We start from the raw sequence: 22,145 nt of genomic DNA on the forward strand, positions 1-22,145 counted from the left end.
AGGAATGTCAGAAATAAGCAGTTTCAAGATTAAGATGATGCCATTTCAGTAGTCTTCATAGTAACTGGGACCTGAGCAGTGATGACCAGTTAACTAGTTATGGACTTTATCATTTACAGGTCCTATCAGACCCTCCACGTAACACCAAACAGAACAGGAAACTCGGAACCCTTAGTAATGTCACACACATAGGAATTTCAACAAAGGCTCTGAGAAACAGCACACCAGAGTCTGAATGTCTGGCTCCCAGGTTCAATGTAATTACAGCACAGAGGTGTGACCCAAGATTCATCGCACCATTCTTTTTTTCCAGGCACAAACGGTATCAGATTGACTCCCACTACTATGAGTCCTGGAAAAATAGCCATGAGGGCTAAGGATGTTTTTATTTTTCACCAAGTTAAGTAGTTATAAGACTTCTCCCTGGTCTCTGAACCATGCTATTAACCTTACCCTAACCCTGCAAAAGCAAGCAAGCAGGGCAGCCTAACTGGAACCTTTAGGCTGCAGGAAGGATGGCAAAACCAGAACAGGGGACACCCCACCACTCTCACCTCAAGCTTTAAAAGGCTGAATACCGCGCCCGATCCGCATACTGCTCCCGCTCATACCGGGCCATGTCGTACAGGGAATTCCGCGCGGCCGCCGAAGCTTGGGACAACTCACTCTCATGCCCGTAACCGTACCCCTCTCCAACAGTGGGGACGGGGGCTGTAGCGCGACGCAGGGGGCTCCGATCCCGCCCGTAATATGAAGTGGAAGCTGCAGTAACAGCAGCAGCAGCTGCAGCAGCAGCAGCAGCTGTAGCAGCAGCAGCTCCTGAGGTCGGCAACAGGTGTCTATCGTAGGGATCAAGAGAGGTGGAGGTGAGGTGACTGGCCATGGCTGTGTTCTGGACTTGTGGCAGCTGGGACAGGGTCTGCTCTGCGTAATTATACGCAGAGGCAGCTGCAGCCGCCACTGCCTCATAGGACCGGGCAGCACGGCAGCGCTTGTAGTAGGCATCGAGCGCTCCGTACGCGTTGTTGTAATACAATGAATCCCCATAGCTCATGGTGTAAGGCGTACGCACTGCTCCATACTGCTCATTATATTGCTCGGTAAAGTCTGCCACTCGGCCCGAACGATCTATCGGACACTCTTTGGACCAGTGCCCCTCTTTCCCGCACCGATAGCAGCCGCTCTGGTCTCCCATCCCGGGCGCAGTCCTAAGCCGGCTGGTGGACAACTGCACGTGCATTCGTTTGCCTTGAAGAAACAGACGCAAGAAGGGTTGCTATCACTCTTAGTCACAGCCCCAGCCCCTACCCCAGACGCTGGTCATAGCAATGGCTTTACCTGGACAACTCTAAGGCCAAAAAGGTATTTTTAAGAAGTTCAATGTATAAATTCACTGTAATGACCGGATTTCAGGCAAAGATCAGTTAGATGAAATGTTTCAGCTCTAACACTAGTTTAATGCTTCAGAAAGAAACTACTCTCACAAACAAGCATCTCATCCTTTGCTTAGTAACTCTAGACAAAAACTACTCTGAACAGTGGCCCAAAGTCAAAAGAAGTAACAGTATGTAAGGGTGGTCCACAAGATTCTTACACCTACAATCTCCACTATCAAGACTGACTCCATTAAGCAGGAGAATGCAAAGGCCAGTCCCCTACCCCAAAATAAAGACAACAGAGTAAGATTCTAAAGTTACCACATATAGTAATCTACACTCAATTCCTGGCTGAGTGTGTTAGACAAGTTTCAAGATCTGGAGGGAGGGGAACACTCATGAATAGGGGGAAGGGAGCAAAATATCAGTTGAAGGACAGCCTTCCCTCTTAACCGCATCCTTTAAATTGCTGGTTCTGATACTCATTCTAAGGATTCTGTACAATCTGAGAGCTATGTTAGGGACCCCTAGTAAGGTCAAAACAAACAGGGCAGGCAGTTCACAAAACACCTAACTTTTTAAAAATACTATTATGAAAAACATGGAAGGTGGGAGAGAAAAGTGGAGAACAACCAGTAATACTAGTCAGAGGATCAATCTGTTCACTTCTGCAAGATTAAAGTACTTTTCCTCCTTAAACTAGGGATCTGAGATCCTAGAAACATGCACCTAATGCTATTCTTTGCGGACAATTACAATTCCTATTTTGGAAGAGAAAAATAATACTTCTCAACACCTAACAAAAGAAACATTTCAGAAAAAGTTAAAGATTTAAACCTTTTCAAATAAGTTGTTTCCACCTAATATGATTCTACCAATTTAAACATAAGCAAAATTCCAGCAATAAACCTTCCAAAGCAATTGGCTATAGTGTACTCAATATGCAGATGTTGAAGTGAATGGTTAGAACCAGGGGAGAGCCAACAGATGCATCAACTACTCATGCAACATTACAGAAAGTGGCAAATACACAGTTTTGCCTTCAGTATTAGGTTAGTCACGTTCTGGGAAGACAGAAATGGGAAGAGGGAGTGGAAGGACCAAAACACCAAAAAGTCCAGGTTTAAACATTGTACTTGGTAAGTGTAGGTTGCAGGTTAGGAGCTACAATATGCAATTAAGTACTTAAGTGCTTTAAAATGCTAACCTATGTCCTTCTGGCATTTACCCGTGGGGCGACTTTGGAATCTAACACAGAGAAACCAAGTTGCAACCAAGGAACCAACCATGCACATTCAAGACATAAAGATCATTAATAAATGTCCTGATCCAAAGATTTGTCAATTTCAAAGCCAGAAAAAGCTAGAATTTTTAAAATACCTAACATGTTCTATAGAAGGCAAATAAAAAGAATATACCCCACACTGAGAACTGAAAAGGAAAAAGATCACCATAAGTATTGCTAGTTTAAATATACAGAGTTCTACTAGGCAGTATTACAGAAACGACTAATAGGAAAGACTATAGGGAAAAAATAACAAAGCATAGTAGTAGCATCACAAAGCTTATAGTGCAGATGCTAAGAGTCAACTATAAGGATAATTGGTCCTGCTCAGTCCACACTGCCATTCCTTTTCCACACATAACTGCTAAAAGCAGATTCTACAACGTCTTTGATGAGTGGGTTAAAGTGTGGAAGAGTATGTGGAAGAGTATCCGAGAAGTCAGGTTATCACACCACAAACCCTCGCAAGAGCAGCCTTTGATCCCAATTAAGTTGTTGACACAAAATAATTCTCAACTTAACCAATTATAAAAGGAAAACAAACTAGACCTAAGAGACCTGTGGTACTTTTCTTTAATAATGCACAGCAATACCCACAGCACAGGGCAACCCATAACTTGGGGAAATGATGACCAGACCTCCCCCTAGAAGACCGGTCCTATCTAAGGGAAAAAGGGAAATAAACACCAAAGATGGCAGTGATGACTCTTAACAAGAGAAGTGCACAGGAAAAGCAGCAGTCACCACCCTGTTTGGGCTAAAAAGGTTGGAATATAGGTTTAAAACATATCAAGGAATTGTGGGAATATCCCATGGAGGTAGTTACAACCAAAGGAAAAAGACTTTTTGATACTGGGGACCCAAAGTGGGTGGGAGGAGGGTTAACAACTCACCATGGTCACCACCCCCTTGAGTGCCAATCCTGCCACAGGAGCTGAGATCTCAAACCAAGAAAGATAGTACCTTCAAAATAAAGTGACAATCCACAGCAACACTCATGCTGTCCTCCAGGCATGCTAATAATTCATCTAGTCGAGACTCCAAGATAACACCCAGCTAAGTGCTCTATTCACCAGGGATATTAAAAGTTCAACCCCCAACTATTGAAAAGACACTGTTATTGTCCCCAAAATCCCAGTACCTCCTCAAAACTCCTGAAATTAGCCTTTTAGAGTGGCATCATACTCAAAACAGAACCTCTTGGTACTAGTATAGAAAAGCAGCAAGAGCTGTAGCCTTTTAAGGACCCTAATTAACTAGCTATCCAACAACTCATCTTTACTGAGAAGTTATATGAGTTAGAATGAGATGGGGGAGCTTAACAGGGATTTTTCCTCCAACTGCCTTGCTTAAGCCACTTTTGCCAAGTTCTTCAGAGGTAAAATAACGCATAATGCTGATACCATGCTGAGTAATTCAGGATGAAACACTGCAATGTGCTCTACTACAATCCCCTCCCCCAACAAACAACAAAAAAAGCAAAAAGACAAGGTAACTGGCGAAAGCTTCAGAGGAAAGGATTTCTGCATTAATAGGCATAAAATCCTTAGGGGCTCCAAACTAAAGGCAGTGGCTTTTCCCGCCAGAGGCTTGATTTGTCTAAGGTAGAGCTTCTAAATCTCAAGCAGTCTCCATTTTAAGTTGATCACTCACACTTAATCCTTCACCATCAGCCAGCCAACAGCTGTATCTCTACCCCAAAACCCTTTCCTTTTACTTATCCAACCTATCCTCTGCAGGAAGCCTTGCATTCAGCCCTCTTCCCAAAAAGAGGGTGGTTCACCTTGAAATTCTGTGTTGTCAAGGCCCCTGATGGCCTCCACTGCATCCTCTGCCCGCTCCATATGTACAAAGGCATAATCTTTCACGATGTCACATTCGATGACTGGACCATACTCCTCAAACTTGGCCCGAAGCTCTTTGTTGGTACAAGTAGGACTGATGTTGCCCACATGTAACTTTGTGGAAGTTTTGCTTTTATTCTTGCTGGCTTCCACGTTGATGTTCACACCATGCAGCTTGTAGTGGTGCAGGTTGCGTATGGCATCCTCAGCCGCCGTCTTGTCTTCTATGTGCACAAAGCCGTAGTTCTTGATGATGTCACATTCCAGAACCTTCCCATACTGCTCGAAGAGTGAGCGGATCTCCTGCTCTGTGGCCTCCCGGGGCAGGTTTCCGATGAACAGCTTCACCATCTCGGCAGCCTGGATGAGAAGAGACAAAATTTCTAACAAAAGACCTTAGGCCCACATAAATTTGGAGAGGGGAATCAATACTGCCATCTCTTCTCACTCTTAACCAATACTTCCAAACTTTTCCCTCTCTCTCACACGCCCCACATGCACACCTCCACACAATGATGAAAGGAAAGTGGGAATAGGGAGGCCTGCTACAGTATCGGCTTTAAACCTACGATAATGGTAAGACTTACATAATAGAAAAACCCTTGGCAGACAAAGGGTTTGGATGTTTTCTAACGGTAATGTGAATGAGAGAACATAAATGTAGGGCTGGAAGTACTTGGCTGTTTTTTATCCACCGTGAGGACAGTAGAAAACAAAGATCCAATTACTGACTGGTCTGACTGCCTGAAATTATGAATTAGCTCTTCCTCTTGTAACCGAAAAAAATAGCCACCATTTCCGGAAAAGTGGGAATTATAACAGTTAAGTCTCAGGGTTTCCTTGGGAAGAAGAGAACAGACGACTTGGGCCAGATAGAGAGGCATGAGTAGAATAGCTACTGGCGTGGGGAACGCCTCTCTCGCCGTGCCGTCCCTACGAGCTCCCACAGAATGGGGAAATGCATGGCCAGAGGAGCCTTCACACAGAAGCCAAACAACAATGTATCAGGGGCTGGTAAATTCTCGAAACGGGGTTCTAATTCCTGCCTCTATGGGAAACACAGTTATCTCGGTGGAAACCTCGAGGTAGAAAGCTGAGCCAAGTCGGATAGAGGGCAGGGGGGTTAGAAAGCACGGTATTCTCGGGGGAGGACGTGGGGGAAGGGCTGCTTCAGGCTTACCGCGCAACGCCGAGCACCGAGGTCGGCTCTGAGTGGTGCGGAGGCCGCGACCCCACTAGGATACCCCTGAAGCCCAAGGAAGTGAAATAAAATTTAACGGGGCAAAAGAAAGACAGCGGAGGGGCTCGGAGTCTCTCACCCGCACCGAAAATCAGCAGGGGTTCTTCCTCGCGGCGGCAGACGCTTCTCACAAAACGCTAAAATGGCGGCGACCGCAGCAGTGACTCTGGGTAGGGGGGGGGGGTGTGCATCTGTCACCGGATTGGCCGCTCAATAAAGTAAAAGGCAGGCGTTCCCGCAGACAATTCTTCCTGATTGGTTATGCCGAACGCCAATTACCTGAGAGGCCGGGAAGAGGTGGAAACGTCAGTAACCCCTGAGCTCTTACGCGAATACCAATGAGCACCAATCTCTCGAAGCCGGAGTCACGGATTGGATAAGAGGTCGACGTAAGGGAGGAACCACAAACGTGGGCTTCACCGGGGGAATTCAGCCCGCCATTAGGCGGAGCGACCTAGAACCCCGGGTGCCGGTTTTTAGCTTTATGGTGCTAACTGTGCTAAGCTTCCACATTTCGCCACTTTCACGTGCACTCCGACAGTATTCCGAAGCTCCATTTTGCCCTGTACTCCAGACTTCTCCCTCTAAACTCCAAACACCATCCCCTCGCAAAATGCTGCGAACAATAGCTGACGCAGACCCAAAAAGACAGGTAAGGAAAATAGCAAATAGTACCCCTCAAAAACCCAACCACCTCCTTTGGCCAAAAACCCACACTGCAGTCCCCGTGGTCCCAGAGCTCCCCCTAAATTAAAACTTATAGGGGGTGAAAGGAACTCTGAAAACGATTAATGGGCGCAGTTTCAATTAGAGTATAAAGGCTCCAAAGTCGGCCCGGTTGGGGGCTGCATTACTCAGGAGGCACTGACGTTAGTTCCCTGGAGGAACCAAACTCCCGGCCGGGGTCTAAGATGATGGAAACGGCTTCTCTGGGCAACCGTGGAGATTGAGGTAACACCCGCAACAGACCCCACCCTGAGAAAGAACTGGAGAAGCAAAGTTTTGTGTTTTATTTTATTGGGCGCCATCAGCCAGAGCTTTAGGTTTAAATTCCAAGAACCGACCTTGGAGGGAAGAGCCTAATCACAACCAGCTATACAACAAAATTCAATCAAAATGGCATTCTCGAAGAGGGTCCGGCTCCCCCATCACGTTTTCTTTCTCATCCTGTCTTCTTCAGAATCCCACATTCATTGAGAAAACAATGACCCTTTGCAAGGCAACTTTTGAAAACGAAGTTAAGGTGGGATGGGCAATGCTGGATCGAAGAACTTAAAACTCGAACTAAAAATATGATAAAAGCAGTGAATTGTAAGGAAAGGTGTGCAGATGACAGTAGAACATACTACAGTCCAAAGCAGCCCCCAAAAAGGAGTGGGGGTCATAAAGAAAGTGAAGTCAAAGTTATGGAAATGGATTTTAAACCTGACATGACTCAAAAATCTCATGATGGAAAACTGGTCAAGACTTATTCATAGAGTGGTAAAAGGTAAGGACCTAAAAATGTCAAAATTCAACATTTACATATGTGGTGGTTGCTAGCCTTGGTCCATTTTCATTGTGGAAACTGATGCTGATACAAGTAAAGACCCATAGAATCAGTGATGAAGAAAAGCAATTCCATGTTAGTCAACTGTATGTGTGCCCTTTTGAGAGGGCCAGCATAAGGAGGTGGTCACAACTCAGTCTGCACAGGGAAACTCATCTGGCATAGAAATTCTCAGCTTCTTTCAGTTTAATCTTCCGAATTTGCATTCCAATAGCTCTTGAGATAAACTTTCTTCCAAAAATACCATAGCATATAAGATCAACTCACTCTATCAAACCAGGAATCTCTCCAATATTCTATCTTCTCAGGATCAGAATTCAAGATACGTTGAAGTGCACGCGCACGCGCACACACACACACACACACTCAGTCTCTCTCTCTCTCTCTCTCTCTCTCTCTCTCTATTTGATTTACCTTCTGAAAGCCCTCTACTCTGGGTGGAGTTGTTTTATTTTGTAAGCTCATCCAACTGAGTAAACCACATTTAATCATCTCCCTGCTTTTAAAAACTAATTGCAATTGGGAAAATAATCAAATTCACTCTACCCAATCTGTTTCTTGCCAGAAACAATCTTTTTAACAAACCTTCCTACCCCCCCACCCAAGCTCCAGCACATGGATCTTTTTGTCCCAAGCTCAGACTGGAATGTCCTCTCTCCAGGTCTTTTGCTGGCCACCCCGTCTGAAGACGTCCTCCAACTCCAACCCTACTTGGAACTCTATCCTATGGCTCCATGTTATTTTTCCAAATACTTACCACCACTTGAAATTCTATTTATTCATTTTCTACCTTCCTCCCACCCCTGCCCCCAGTAAATACTTCTACAAGGACAGAGACTTTTTCTTGTTCCCTACTACATCCTCAGTGTTAGAACTGCACATGGCACATGGCAGGGACTAAAATATTTGAGTAAGTTAACAAATGGGTGAATTAGTGCATGAATTAACTTCTTGATAACTTTGAAATGACTTTGGATTTTCAGTCAGTATCAACTTAAGAACATGAACACCTAGTACTTGTTAGCACCTGGTATACTTTCCAGTTTCCCTCAACCAGAAATGCAGGTGCCCCAAATCCAGGGGTTACCTACGCTCCAGCTTTTGACTGCCAGGATTACCAGCTTGAAAAATGCTTCACAATGAAGCTTTAGTAGGAAGATTTGCAGTTCAAGTGTTTCCAATGCTGATGTTCATTTACCCAACTATTTTACAGAGTACTAAAGCTTAATGTTTGCTCCCCTCTGAAGCCATTAAAAGTCTTCCAATTAAGGACATCTGGTCCAAATCCTCTACCTTACCACCTCAACTACAGAGAATGGGATTGAATGAGATATTTTAAAAGCACCTGGTCTGGAACACTGTAGATGCCATACTGGTGACTCTTAATTTGCTGATCAGGTTACCAACCCCCTAAAAGGTAAAGTAACTTGTCCACAGTCATCTAGAAAGCTGATGTACTGTCAGAGACAAGCAAAAATATATTCTGGCTGCAGATCTTGAAGTGATGTAAAAGCCTGGACTCAAAAGGGAAATGAGAGGCAAATCCAAATTTAGGGGAGAAACTGTTGACAGTGAAGCCTCAAATGTGGATAAGCAATCGTTATTACTTTCACACCCTTGGGATTGAATATATATAATTTATATAACTAACCAATAACTCTGGCCCCTGGTGCACAGATGAGTTACTGGTCTAGTAAGAGCTCAAATTAAAAACCAGGATTCTCCAAGGATGTTCAGAGGGAGCCACTAGGCCAATCAAGCAAGCTTCCTGGCTTCCAATTTCACAGCCAGCTATACTCTCTTAGCCTTCCCTTAATGTCTTCTTCACAGGTCTCCTACCCCGTATCTTTCTTCTCTATACCTAGAAGAATCTGACCCCAGGACAATGATAGGGTTCCAAGACTGAAGGTGACCAGAATCAGTGTGGTCCAGCGCCTTAGGTCAATTCTAAGTACCCCTCATTATAAACCTCCACTACCTTCACTGACTTTTAAGTGAGACCCTCACTCCTACATCCAAAGTCCTTTGCTCAGCTGTGTGCTCCACTAGGCCATCTCAACTGCCCCAAAACGTCCTCACTTCTACGAGATGGCTAGCATATAATGAGCAGTGACGACAAATGAAGCCCTACATTTGCCAATGTTCTCATTCAATTCTTCCAACAATATTACCATGATTACAAGGCAAGGTCCTGGGCAGTTCAAAATGGCTGGTTCAGTTTCTTGACCTGCTGCATTCCAGCCATGTGCTCTTAATAAAAGTTACTTAACCTATAACATCAACTTCCCCATTTGTAAAATAGGTTTAGAAATACCTAATAATGCATGTGGGTCTCGATGAAGATTAAATGAAATAAATATATGAAAAGCACTTTTAACAGTGCTTACATGTTCAATATTTGTTAGCTATTATCCCCTGGTTTTATAGAGGAAAAACTGAGGCAGAGTCCCTGATATATACAGGATCATACAGCTAAGTGGTAGAACCAAGATTCAAACTCAGTAAACCTGACTTTAGAGAGGACACCCTTAGTCACTGTCAGAAATTCTCTCTATGCCCAGTTTTACAATCAAATAAATCCTGACTCCAGAAAGTGTGCTCTAACTACTGGCACTGCTCCATCCTCTCCTTTCTTACCTGCCACTTCCCTAGCAATGCTTATTAACTTTAACTGGTTTGTTGAGAAAGGTCCTGCCTCCCAGGCTATAAATTTAAGGTCAACCCAAGGGCTTAGCTACATGAACACTGTATTTCCAGATACAGGGGAATCTGTGTTTACAGATACAGTATTTCAAATAATTTAGAACTGGACTTGAAATCACTTTAAGAACTTTTAGTTTTCTGGACAACTCTATATTCTACCCTTCATGACCTTTTTAAAGGTGCCCATAGAATTTGGGTGAATATAAATTCTCCACCTGCTACCTATCTTAACTTCTCTATTACCCAAATTCCAACTACATAGCATACTAGTAAATCTAAGAAACTTATTTTCATTATGACTTCAGCCACCTCGTGTTGCTTTGGGTCAACTGACTTGACACTACAAAATGACTGGAGACCAACAGTCTGCATGGACTTCAGCATGATGAGAAGGTAGCCTACCCACAGAGGCTAACCACTCAGTGACAGTCCCATTACCTCCAGTACAAAGGCTGGGTCCCCAGGCCTACCCCAGACAGAATGTGAAGTAAGGTCCAAACATCAGGAGAGAGCAGGCGACAAGGCTAGAATAGAAGCCTTTACATGGTCTTGTTTGAAGAATAAACCAGTACAACTTCTCCAATGAAAGCCAAGTTGTAGAGGTAATAGATGCAAAAGTGCAAAGATCTGAAAGACAATGGGAGCCCACATTCCCCACCCATTTTCCCAAAACACACATTAAATATCTGTCCTCCCATCCATTCAACCCAAATGTTTCCAAGTTCCAGGACCCTGTAAATCAGAAATCCACAAAAAGCAAAGTATGAGTAGTGGGCTATAAGATTAACAGAGGTAGCATAATTTAAATAAAAGAGGTGAGAGAATTTAAAAATAATCTGCAAGAAAAAGGAAAATGATAAGACGATTTAGCTTTGTAGCCCCTTCTGGCTTAAACAATGAGAAGCCTGAGAGCTAAAGCAGCAAGGGCATCAGGACCTGAAGATGATGGGCAGTTAGGGCGATCATCTAGGCCAGGTCTCACTGAAGAACTAGGCTGCAGTAAAGAACATCAATGCTGGCCCCAAGAGCACAGTAAGCTATTTTTCACAGAGACAAAGGGACCAGAACAGTGGCAGAACCCTCACTGGAAAGAAAGGAAGACAGAAAGCCACATTAACAAAGAAGTATTACAAATACACAGGCCACAATCACAACCCTACAATCAACCAACCCACCATTTTCCAGAGTAATAACCAGAGCTAAGCTTATTAGCTTGGCCCTCAGACCATCCTACATTCACTGCAGAGAAATGACAAGAACCTATCAAACTACCCCCCCCCCCAGTCCTGCGAAAAAAAGAGCAGCAGCAAAGCACCTGAAGGCAAAGCAGTGAGCAGAAAGAAAAGCAAGGAAAAGAGCAATGGTCCCAATACCCAGAGATACATGTTTATATCCACAAGTAAGAGCTCATGGTTATGAAGACCATATGCTTTTGCCCTTTGGGCAGAGAAGAGAACATCTGGTGTAAACTACTTTGAACAGGCAAGTTCACAAGAAGCCAGCTGGAGGCATAAAGCCCACCTGAACTCCACCTGATTGACACACACCCTCCCCAAAATTGCCTTGCCCCAGCAGGCTCCCAAATTCAATCTCTAAAGCCCACTTTCCCAATGGAACATCAGTAGTTCTTCCCATCACGACACCCAAGTCTTCTACCATTCACTCATCAAGCCCAAGCCTAAGCCTCCATCTTGCCCCGGATTGGAATTGTCATATACTTTTTGCTCAGGTCCTCTCAACCCCCAGTCCCAGATTAGGAGCATAAAAACAATCTTTGATTCCTCAACCTTATTCCAACATCCCTACTTAGTTATGCTTGCACCTTACCCCTTTCCCAGAATCTGTATTTACACCTTCAAATATAAACCCAGCAAGAAAAAATATCTGGCAACCCTAACAAGTAGAGATAGGGAAAGTGATTCCCGGGTGACTATGATGGCAGAAGTTGGCAGGACACAGAAGGACACTCCATGATGTTCAACAGGCGAAATACCAGGTCTATGGCCAGAATCCCCCAGACCCGCTTCCAATCATTTCTGCCCTTCTCCAGCCACAGGGCAGTAGCAGACCACACATCACCACCCACACCACTGGCTCTTTTCCGGGTCCCAGCCCCAGCACTCACTCCAGCCCACTGCCTGAAGGATCCACCAGCTCATAAGCACCAAAGCAGCCCATTCCCTGCTTCTCACTTGAGAAGCCAAACCCCGGAACCATCCTGCTGGAGCGCAGGTTGTCTCTGAACTGGAAACAAGTCAGGGAAAATGGTCAAACATACGCAGAGAAAAATGGGAAATAAATTCACTGCATTTTGTTGTGATTAATTCAATTCGAGGGCCAAGGAAATCCAAGCAACTTGGTCTGGACTCTCCCAGGCCTAAACATGGCAGACTAGCAGGATAACGACAAGCTAAATCCCTCTGGGCAGCAGGGAAATCATTCTAATTCCCACATGCAAACCCCTTTCCTCATCTGCCGTGGGTTCCCTGGCTGCCTTCCCTTCAGCTGTCATGTCTTCCTGGATGTCAAACTGGCTCCTCTGAAACTGAATGCAATCAAGACAATGACAACCAGGTTTCCAAACTGCAAATTGCCCCAAGTTTTATTTGTAGTCCATACAAAAGGGAAAAAAAATTAAGGTTTTCTAACACCACCTACTTGGGGAGATGGGGAATTGGGACTGTGCTGCTCAGCATTAGCTAGAACATCAGGGGTCAGTAGGGATTTGGACATATACCAACCGACTGTCCCAACAGGAACTCAGTATCAACACAGTCTACAAAGGAACAAAGTCAGGGTCCCCTGGGCTGCTGGCACAGCTTGGTGCATAGGAAATGGTTAAGCTAACCATTTCCTGGTCTCCCTCACATCTAAAAAGAAAAAGGCGCCGCCGACCTCAGCTGTAGGTTGCTTCCCCATCCAGATGACCTTAAATATCGCGCACAAAAATAAAAGGGAGCCAGGAAAAAAAAAACATAAAAGAAACTCCCATCCTGGGGAGATGGGAGGCAGGGGAGAGGGGAAAACGCAGATCTAGAGCCAGTAGCAAGATTTGCTGCTGAGGCGAAGGAACAAAGTAGGTTACAGCCGAACACTCATAAGGATCATTTCCTGGGGAAGGCCCACATGGTTAGAGGGAATGAAAAACCGCCAACAGGAGAGGTGTGGGGCCAGTGGTTACAACCAGGGTCTGCACCCTACCCCACCTCTCCTCTCCCCTCCCTGTGGTGCCCCATCCCAGGATGGCCCTACATGCGGCGCTGGTAGCCAGAGTGCATCTGAGCTGCCCGCAGGTAATCATTATAGGAGCCCGAATAGCGTGCGTAATCAGAATGGGCATCGGGCAGGCGACGGTAATCCAGCGAGGACTTTGTCGGCGAGCGGCGGAACGAAAGCTGCGACTCTGATAAACGGCGGTAATCAGAGAGCTCGGCTAAACGCCGGTCGGAACCATACCTAGTCGAGAGAAGAAGACAGTTGGTGAATGAGACAATTGAGGGGAGGGCTCCAGGTGGGCATGGGGGAGATGCCAATGGGATAGGGAGGGTGTGATCAGATTGGTCTCCAACAAACAAGACTTTGTCAGAAGGCTCATCACCCTATCCAGGGCAAGAAATCAAGCCTGGTTCAACTCAGTGGGAAACCAAGCACACCACTGAAGCCCTCCCTCCTGATGTGGACAAGGTGGAATTTGATCTACATTCCCAAACCACAAACAAACTATCCCCATCCCTGGGCCCTGCACAAAAAGACCTTGGTTTTTATCAACAGAACGGCGGATGAAAGCAAGGTCCCCAACTTCCCCCAGAGTGGACGCACCTCATACACCTTGCCTTCAGTCAGTGAATGCCAAAGGGACTACTCTTTCAAACCCACCCCCACCAAAGCCAGGACAACCACGTAACAGGCTTAAGGATACTTGAGACGGTGGGAAAGGCTATGGGGAGACAATCTTGCAGGCAGTGGCTCCAATGGCAGTTGGGCTTGCCTACACAGGTAACACTTTTCCCAGACTGACTAGTTGGTACCACCCCAGGCTGAGCACTATGCTCCACCTGAACCCTGGTGGCCTGAGAAGTTCAGATATCACCCCCCTCGGCCTCTGGACATCCCACAGGAGTAGAGAAGACCAAGGGAGGGGCCAATTGCTCCAGTTTCCCTCCCAAGCCAACCTCAGCCCCTTGCCCTAAGCCCCAGCTGGGGGCAGAGGCGGGGGGGCATACAGTACCTTTTCGACATGGCGACAGCCTTTTTGTAGGGATCGTCGTAGCTGGCCCGGGGTGGGGAGAGGCGGGTACGCTCATAGGGCGGCGGGGTGCTGTTGGCGTTGGCAACGGCCCCCTGGGACATGGACAGGTAGGCTGCAGACGGCTGACCTGCCCCATCGTAGGCATTGCCCGGCTGGCCACGATAGGAGGCAGCAGCCTGGGGATGCTGCTGGGCAGCATAGGAAGCAGCCAATGAGGCTGACTGAGTGCGGTAAGGAGCTGCCAGGGTAGCAGAAGGCTGGGCCCCATAGGCAGCTGCGGCACCATAGGAGCCAGTGGCTGCAGCAGCTGACTGAGCCCCATAGGAGCCTGACAGGCCCATTGATGCTTGAGCCCCATAACTGTTCAGTTGGGTCTGAACAACCGGCTGGGCACCATAGGAGCCAGCCATTGGGGTAGCAGCTTGTGCAGCATAGGCAGCTGGCTGGTTGGCATAGGCAGCAGCTGTAGCTGGCTGTGCCACGTAGGTAGCAGGCTGGGAAGAGTAGGAAGCAGCCTGCTGTGCGGCATATGGGGCAGACTGGGGATTGTATGAAGCCGAGGGCTGGGCATTGTAAGAAGCTGCCTGGGCCCCATACGCTAGTGAGGAGGCCGCAGACTGGGCCCCATAGGAGGCTGCCTGGGCCCCGTAGGAGCCTAGGGAGGAAGCTGCTCCCTGGGTGCTGTAGGAGGCAGCTGCACGAACTCCATAAGAAGAGGCAGCCTGTGCGCCATAAGAAGATGGCTGGTTACCGTAGGAGGCAAGGGAGGAGCCCTGAGCCCCATAGGAGTTGAGCGAGGAAGCCGCAGCTGGCTGACCTCCATAGGAGAGGGCAGAGGCTGAAGGCTGGGCTCCACCATATGGGCCAAGCGAGGAAGCTGCAGCAGACTGGGAGCTAGGGCTAGCTAGCTGGCCCCTGTATGGGGCCCCAAGGGAGACAGAGGGCTGAGCGCGGTAAGAGGCTGCCTGGGCTGTCATGGGCTGAGTCCGATAGCCAACACCCAAAGAGGCAGAAGGCTGTGCCCTGTAGGCAGCTCCCAAAGACACTGAGGGCTGGGCCCTGTAGGTGGCTGGCTGGGCCGTCAGAGGAGCCACATAAGAGGCTCGGGGAGGTGAACGGCGCAGGGGGCTGCGGTCGCGACCAAAGAAGGGTGGTGTGGGCTGACGGGCTTGCCCATCAAAGCCACCAGTGCTGTTGCCAAAAGCCTGCTGGTAGTCGAAGGTGGCAGAGAAGCCACCAGTTCCAGGGAATGCCGTATCCCCAGCCCCTGGTTTCTTGGTCTTGTCCCCAGACTGGATAGCCAGGCCAGGCCCCTTCTTCTGACCCTTGGTTGAGAGTTCCACGTTGATGCGCTTGCCCTTCACTTCTTTGCCGTTGAGCTGCGCGATGGCGGCTTTGGCATCTGCTTCCTTCTCCATGTGAACAAACGCGTAGTCTGATAAAGCAGCAGACAGAGGGTTAGCAATTAGGGGGGCAGGGCATGCTACCCGATGGGTCCCAAATTGGACACACAACAGCACCCAGCTGTTGTCAACTTCCTCCAGGCCTCCAAACCCTCCTCTCCAGGAGTATGTCATAAAATGTGGCTCCCATATAACAAAGCTTCTGACTATCCCAAGCAGTCACCTTTGCCTATGGCCTTCTCCCTATTCTTCCCTTTCCCCGTCACCTCACCCAACTTCCTGGTGAGAGAAGAAAGAGCTAAGATGAACTGCAACACAGAACAGAAATCTTCACAGCTCCTGTAAGCATAAACCAGCAGACAAAATGCAGAAAGGGTTCCTGGATCAATTATTCAGTGTTCTCTAACCCAAGGTCACCAAACACTACTGCTCACCTTTGAGGCTTAACTCTAAAAACACTGGAAATGACCACTTATGTCTTGGCATGACCCATGTCTCAGCCCAGGCTCCAATTAAGGCAAAAGGACTAGCCTGCAAGGCAAAGTTCACAAAATTCCTCCAATATGACCTTCCCTTTCTCATCATACCACTTTTTTCCAAGTTTTCAAAGCACTTCCACGCACTGCATCTCTTTTGAGCCTCACAACAATCCTGTGAGATAGGCAGAACAGAGGATCATTATCCTCATTTTACAAGAGGCAAACATACTCAGAGAATTTATACAGCTTGCCCCAAATCAAGACGTGTTAGAGCCAGGAACAGAATACCAGCTCTTCCACACCTCATCACTACACCAGTCTATTCCTGAAAATTCAACGTAGAAGGCAAGATTGCCATATGACTAGAAATTTAAGCTTAGAAAGGGAGATGCTAGACCCCATGTATGCCAATGAGATGATGGAATGGAAACTGAGCCTCCTGACTGAGTTCAGGCCCAAGCTCCCCTCCCCCAGGCTACATTACATCTTCCACTGGTTCTCTTTCAAAAGAGGTATGCCTTACCCACTTGCACTTCTTTCACAGAACAGGCCATTTCTCAAGACAGATTTGGTTTCTCAGCTTCAAGGTGAGAAGTTGCAATTCCTGCAGCTAGAAAGCTCTGCTAAGTAGTTTACCCGAGGTCCTCACTCAGGACCTAAATGAGCGGTGGTGGGATAGGCTCTAAATAGAATGTTGACCTCTAAGTCCTACTCATTTACCACACAGAATGAGACAATTTTAGGAGGGGGAGGGGTGGGAAGGAGAAATTCTTGTTCATGCCCAAACTTACATGTAAACCACAATGGTGTAAGCAAGATCTGAAAAACAGTAAGCTCAGGATTGTGGGAAATAAGGCCATGCATTTAACCCCATCTGGACCTGTGGCTTCTTTAAGATACAGTCTAAGTACAAGGACCCCATTTCACTTCTATCAGTTTAGGAAATGAACTATCTGGATGAAATTACTAAGGTTCCCTTCTTTAAGATAAATCCTTTTAAATAGCCTCTAAACAAGTGTTTTAATTTCTGGAAACTTTCACACTGAGATGCCCTCTCTAGCTGCTCCTATAGAGCAAATCATTTTCCTGGATGTGAGGCAATGCCACCAACCCAACTCTCATATAAATGAGAATGAAATATAATCACCAGGCAGAAGTCAGAAATAAGATATAGCACAAAGAATGCTGGGGTAAGAGCTAAAAAACCTGAACTATATAGATCCAGCTATCACTGACCTCTAATAAAACACAAGAGATACAACACTATTTGTACATGCAAATTTGGAGCCTGCCAGAGATGACAAAATAACAAAATGAACTGTTAACAACTCTCAGTCCTCACACCTCATGGCCAGAACCTGATTACTTATCTACCAATTATGAGAAGCAAAAGTGTTTGTTTGGCCTGGCCACAGGGCACTGTAACTGTCCTGTGATCTCTCACCTCCCCTTTGAGTGGAGTGGTAAATCGCTGGGAGGGGGAGATCTCTTTAAAACCAGAGGCTGAGCTGATCCCCCTGGGAATGGCAAAACCCCATGGAAATTCAATGAAATGGCAAACAGAAAGCAAGCTTGTAGGAAGATTAAGAGGAAGGGGGGAAATAGTTCACATTATATTCCTGGGTAACCTGACTAAAGCTAGGGAAAAACACCTAGTTAGGAAAAAAAAAACAAAAAAAACCTTCAATGGGTTTATAAGAGCAACAAGACGTCCCATTGTCTTCATCCTAATATTTAGCTGGGTTTTATTGAGACAAAGGTATGAAATTTTTAAATTGAGATTTCACATGTACAATTCAAATGATGGCCCAGATGAGCTACATAACTGATTTTTAAAAGAGCAGCAGCAGCCATCAGATACAATTATGACCTATTTATATCATGCAGTTCCTAAACCTGGTATTGGAGGCAAGTGTGAATTATATAGGAGGGAAGCTGACCCAATAGATTCAGGGCTAACTAACCACATCACAGTGAACAGCCAAACCCAGACCTAGCCCTGTAAAAGATGCCCAGGAACATATCTCTCAGAACAATAAAGAAAAACCAGAGATCTAGAAATCTTCAGGGACCCACCTGCCCTGGAGAGATAATCCAAGAAACAGTGACCTCTGAAGAAAATCCGCGATAGTTAAAGGGAACAGCAAGCAATGTTTTATAGAAATCTCTGAATGGTTTGGTAGCCTCCCAATTCCTTCAGTACCAAAGAGAACCCAGAAAATGGGTTTTCCTATCCAGAGAAAAGTAAAAACCTCTAACTTGAAAATACAGAGCTGTGTATAGCAGGAGAAAAGAATGGCCACCCACAACAAAGCAAATTTTTTTTCCTCTTTTGCCTTTCAGACCTCCCCTTAAGTTTAAATGGTTCCTAAGGCTGTCAGCAACTCTCGTACTTCTTTGAACATCCAATAGAATGTAGCTGTGGACAGTGGTTACAATCCACTGTTGCTATAGATAATTTTGCTCTACAAATCAAATCATATCTAAGCCTGGGGTAACCAAGCAACTATGTTAAAAAAAAAAAAAAAACAGAACAGAACAGAATGCAATGGCAAACTTTTTTATTTCCCCAAGAAATAAAACAGAACTGGTTGTCCTGTGCAGTGCCAAGCTTCTGTACTTTTCAAAAACCTGACAGCCAACAGGAGGCTGAAGCCTCAGCCTCAATCCAATGCCCATTCCCAGCCCAAGAAATGAGTAAGCTATTCATAGAACCAAAGCCAATCTCTTCTACTACATTCCCAACTTTAAGAACCTCACTTTCCTTCAACCCGAGATAGAAAGGCATTAGTTAGGACCTGATGAAAGGACCTGATGCTCGAATCTTTCCCACAATCCCTTACATCAAAGTATATCAGAAGCTCTTTTACATAACAGCATAACTACAAGTAACAGCTGACCATCACTCTCTAGGGAAGTCAATGTATTTCTGCTAATCAGTTGTATACAAAAAGGAAAAAATGCACAAAACTTTGTCCTCAAGAAGAGCCAGCCAGGCATTCTAAAAACCACATGTAGTTATACACTTCACCCCGCCTCCCACTGTCCCTTGGTGTTGGTCCTGAGCAACTTCAGGCAAATTTTCAGCGTTCTCAGCCACCCTCAAAGTAAGCTTCTTGACCAATGAGTTCCAGAGACTGAACCTCAGATGCTAGCTTCTAGATTTTCAATCTACTAGCCAGCCTAAGAGCTACAAAAGAAACAGGGTTAAGTCAATTAAACACAGAACTCTGAGTCATATACCCCCACCCATTTCCTGGCCAGGTGCATTATCCGAGGCCCTTTCCACTTTTACTCTAAACAAAAGCAAAAATCCATGCACCACACAGCCCGCCTCAGAGCACCCAGCAGGAAAGTTCGAACAGTTGTGGACTTGCATAACCTGAGTTGAGGAAAATAGGATGTAGTATCAATGCAGAACAAGGAATTGCTCCTTGCAGTGGAGAATACAACCCTTTACACTTCCCCCAGCTGTAGAAAGGACAAAGAATGGCCCAAAAGATGTGCCTTTCCAGAATACCAAGTAAAGTATCTTGGTGGAAACAAATCAACACCTGAACCCACATTTATTTCCCATCCTCAAAACTTCTCACATAGGATATGAGCAGGTATGAATCCAACACCAGGACCAGGGCATCAGATACTCCCAAGGTTGCATTCTTGAAAATGGCAAAGTTAACCCAAGTGGAACAGAGAAAACCACATACACAAGTACTATCCCACCAAATCTTGCCAACATAAAAGAAAAACAATTTAGGGGACAACACAGATTATGAAAAAAACTCAATGGGATCCCAATAAAGAAGTCGGGCCTAAATTACGGTGGTATTATGTTTTTCTCCAAGAAAAGGCAAACTAGGGGTCTGCCCTGAGGATTAGACTACTCAAGCAAAGACAAGCTACTAAGTAAATCTGTTTAGCCAATGTTTAGCGAAGACCTCTCACACGCCCCTCCCCACGTCCCCCTCAGCCGCAGAGTATGCTCCTTTGTAAAATCATCAAGCTTATAAAATGACACTGCCCTGGGCCACGGGCTTGGCAAGTGAAAGCTACGGAGAAGGGGACCTTCAGAAAACAAGCCTCCTTCCAAATGCGAAAGGTCGTCGGGGTTCCAGTTTATAAAGGTAAAATTAAGCCTAAAGAAAATAATCCAAGTTTGAGAGTTGAATAGCGCAGAGTGCCACGCCTAACCCACCTAAAAATACTGAAAGGCCAAAATGGTTCGGAAGGGGTCCCTTCTGCACCCACGAGTAACTATACCTGTGAGTGGACCCATGCCACACAATACTAAAATATCCCAGCCCGAGAAACGTCCAAGGGCCCCGTTACCTTCCGCTCGGGAGCATTCATCGGGAGGGAACATGAGGGTGGCCTTGGGACGTCAGCCCCCACCTTTTCCCTCTTCCCTTGCTCTGACCGACGTCTGGAGAGTAAGTGGGGAAGTGGCGAAATCTTCCCCGCTCCACGATCCGGCTTGTGCCCGTCACTTCCCAATTTCCGGTCGGTGCCAGGCCCAGGAGATCAGAGGAAGGCGCGCCCCCGGCCTTTCCCGGTATACTCCCAAGTCTTTCAGGCGCGTCCCGGCCCCGTAGCTCGGCTCACATAGGCCACCGCACCCACCCAGAGCCGCTTCCTCCCATTTGGTAATGCTGCCTAAACCGCAGGGGAGGAGGGTGGCTCTACCCAACGCGCCCCCAACACCTTCGTCCTTGCTCCCGCGGACTTACCCCCAACCCCCACCGCGCAGTGACCGACCCCCGGGAAAGGGGCGTAGCTAACAAGCAGAGTGCCCAGCGCGCGCCCGCGCCCCCGTCCCCGCGCCCCCCGCGCGCGCCTCCGCGTTACCTTTCACCACGTCACATTCGATGACGCGTCCGCGACGCTCGAAGAGGCTGCGCAATTCCTGGCTCGTGCACGCAGCCGACACGTTGCCCACGAAAATCTTCCAAGTATTAAGAGGCCGTGGGCGCGACATCTCTACTACGAGCGCGCGCCCCGGCCGCAGCTCGTGGCCGTGCAGAGCCTCGATGGCGCGCAGCGCGCCCGCATTCTCGCGCATGTGCACGAAGGCGAACTGTTTCATGACGGCGCAGCTCATGACCGTGCCGTAGGGCGCGAAGAGGGCTGCCAGCTCCTCCGGCGTCGTATCCGCCCCATCGACGTTTCCTACGAATATCTTCATTTTGCCGCCGCAGCCGCCTTCCCGGAGAGCCGGGACCGCTCGTCCAACGACAGGCAACACGTCCGATCGGCCAGCAGTTCTCCCCAGGAATGGCTGGCGACTGAGAACCCCGCCGCGCAGGCGCTCTGACCTAGCCAATCGGAGCCCTCATCCCGCGCGTCCTTCAGCCAATCAGAAAAGCTTAGAGAAGATGCACTCAGGCACAGCCAATCCCAGAGGGTCTGGAGCCCGCTCGTTAGCGAAGGGGGTGGGAAAGGAACGACGGCGCGCGACCAACCGCCACTGCCGGGGGGAGGGGGAGAAGGATTGGAGAAGAGGGTAGGCGCGGGGAGGGCTGGCGGCGGAGAGGCCTAGTCGGTGAGGCGGCCTGTGGCTCGGGTGGGGCCGGGATCCACGGGCCCCAAGGAAAAACTTTGTTCAGTCGGAAGTCCGAGCTCCTCCTATTCTGGCATCCTAGCCCAAACCCGCGCCTGGTGTCCACAGGAAGGCCGCGCCTGGCAGGAGGAACTAGGACAAACGCCTTCAGTGAGCAAACACTCGCCTCCCGGGACTGCCACCCCCGGGACGGTGCTGGGCGGTCTGAGGGGACCTGAGAGGCGTCTGCCTGGAGAAACCCTCGTGCCAGTAATTCGTTGCCCGAGATTGCTGAGGTCCTTGCAGACGCTGGAGGCAGGGAAAAATCAGAGAGGGTCTCTGCCTTTAATGGAATTCTCAATTGAGGAATAATAAGATGTATCTCTTCTGTATGTTTAAAATATTCCACAATAAAAAATTTTAAAGAGAAAATTAGGTCAAAAGAATAATCCTTGAGGTTGAGGGGCGAAAGTTGAGCCTG

The 22,145-nt window shown here is 47.2% G+C and overlaps 1 protein-coding gene across 10 annotated transcripts in view; it reads right to left on the reverse strand.

Moving 5' to 3' along the window:
- The window catches only part of RBM14 (RNA binding motif protein 14), a 38,836-nt gene extending 17,507 nt beyond the window's left edge, over positions 1–21,329 (reverse strand). For 2 of the 10 annotated variants that reach the window (XM_036930334.2, XM_036930344.2), the window contains exons 1-2: positions 5,825–5,991; positions 4,445–4,865 (exon numbers count right to left, since the gene is read on the reverse strand). In XM_036930334.2, coding sequence (XP_036786229.1) covers positions 4,445–4,856 — 412 coding nt within the window. In that variant the 5' untranslated portion in view covers positions 4,857–4,865; positions 5,825–5,991. Of the gene's footprint in view, positions 1–554; positions 1,249–4,444; positions 4,866–5,824; positions 6,025–6,745; positions 13,454–14,225; positions 15,682–20,973 lie in introns of those variants that run through there. The other 8 variants (XM_036930312.2, XM_036930320.2, XM_036930301.2 and 5 more) reach the window with 8 other exon arrangements.
- Between the last annotated feature and the right edge of the window lie 816 nt (positions 21,330–22,145).

This window comes from Manis pentadactyla, chromosome 9 (assembly GCF_030020395.1).
Source record: "Manis pentadactyla isolate mManPen7 chromosome 9, mManPen7.hap1, whole genome shotgun sequence".
Taxonomy (NCBI): Eukaryota; Metazoa; Chordata; class Mammalia; order Pholidota; family Manidae; genus Manis; species Manis pentadactyla.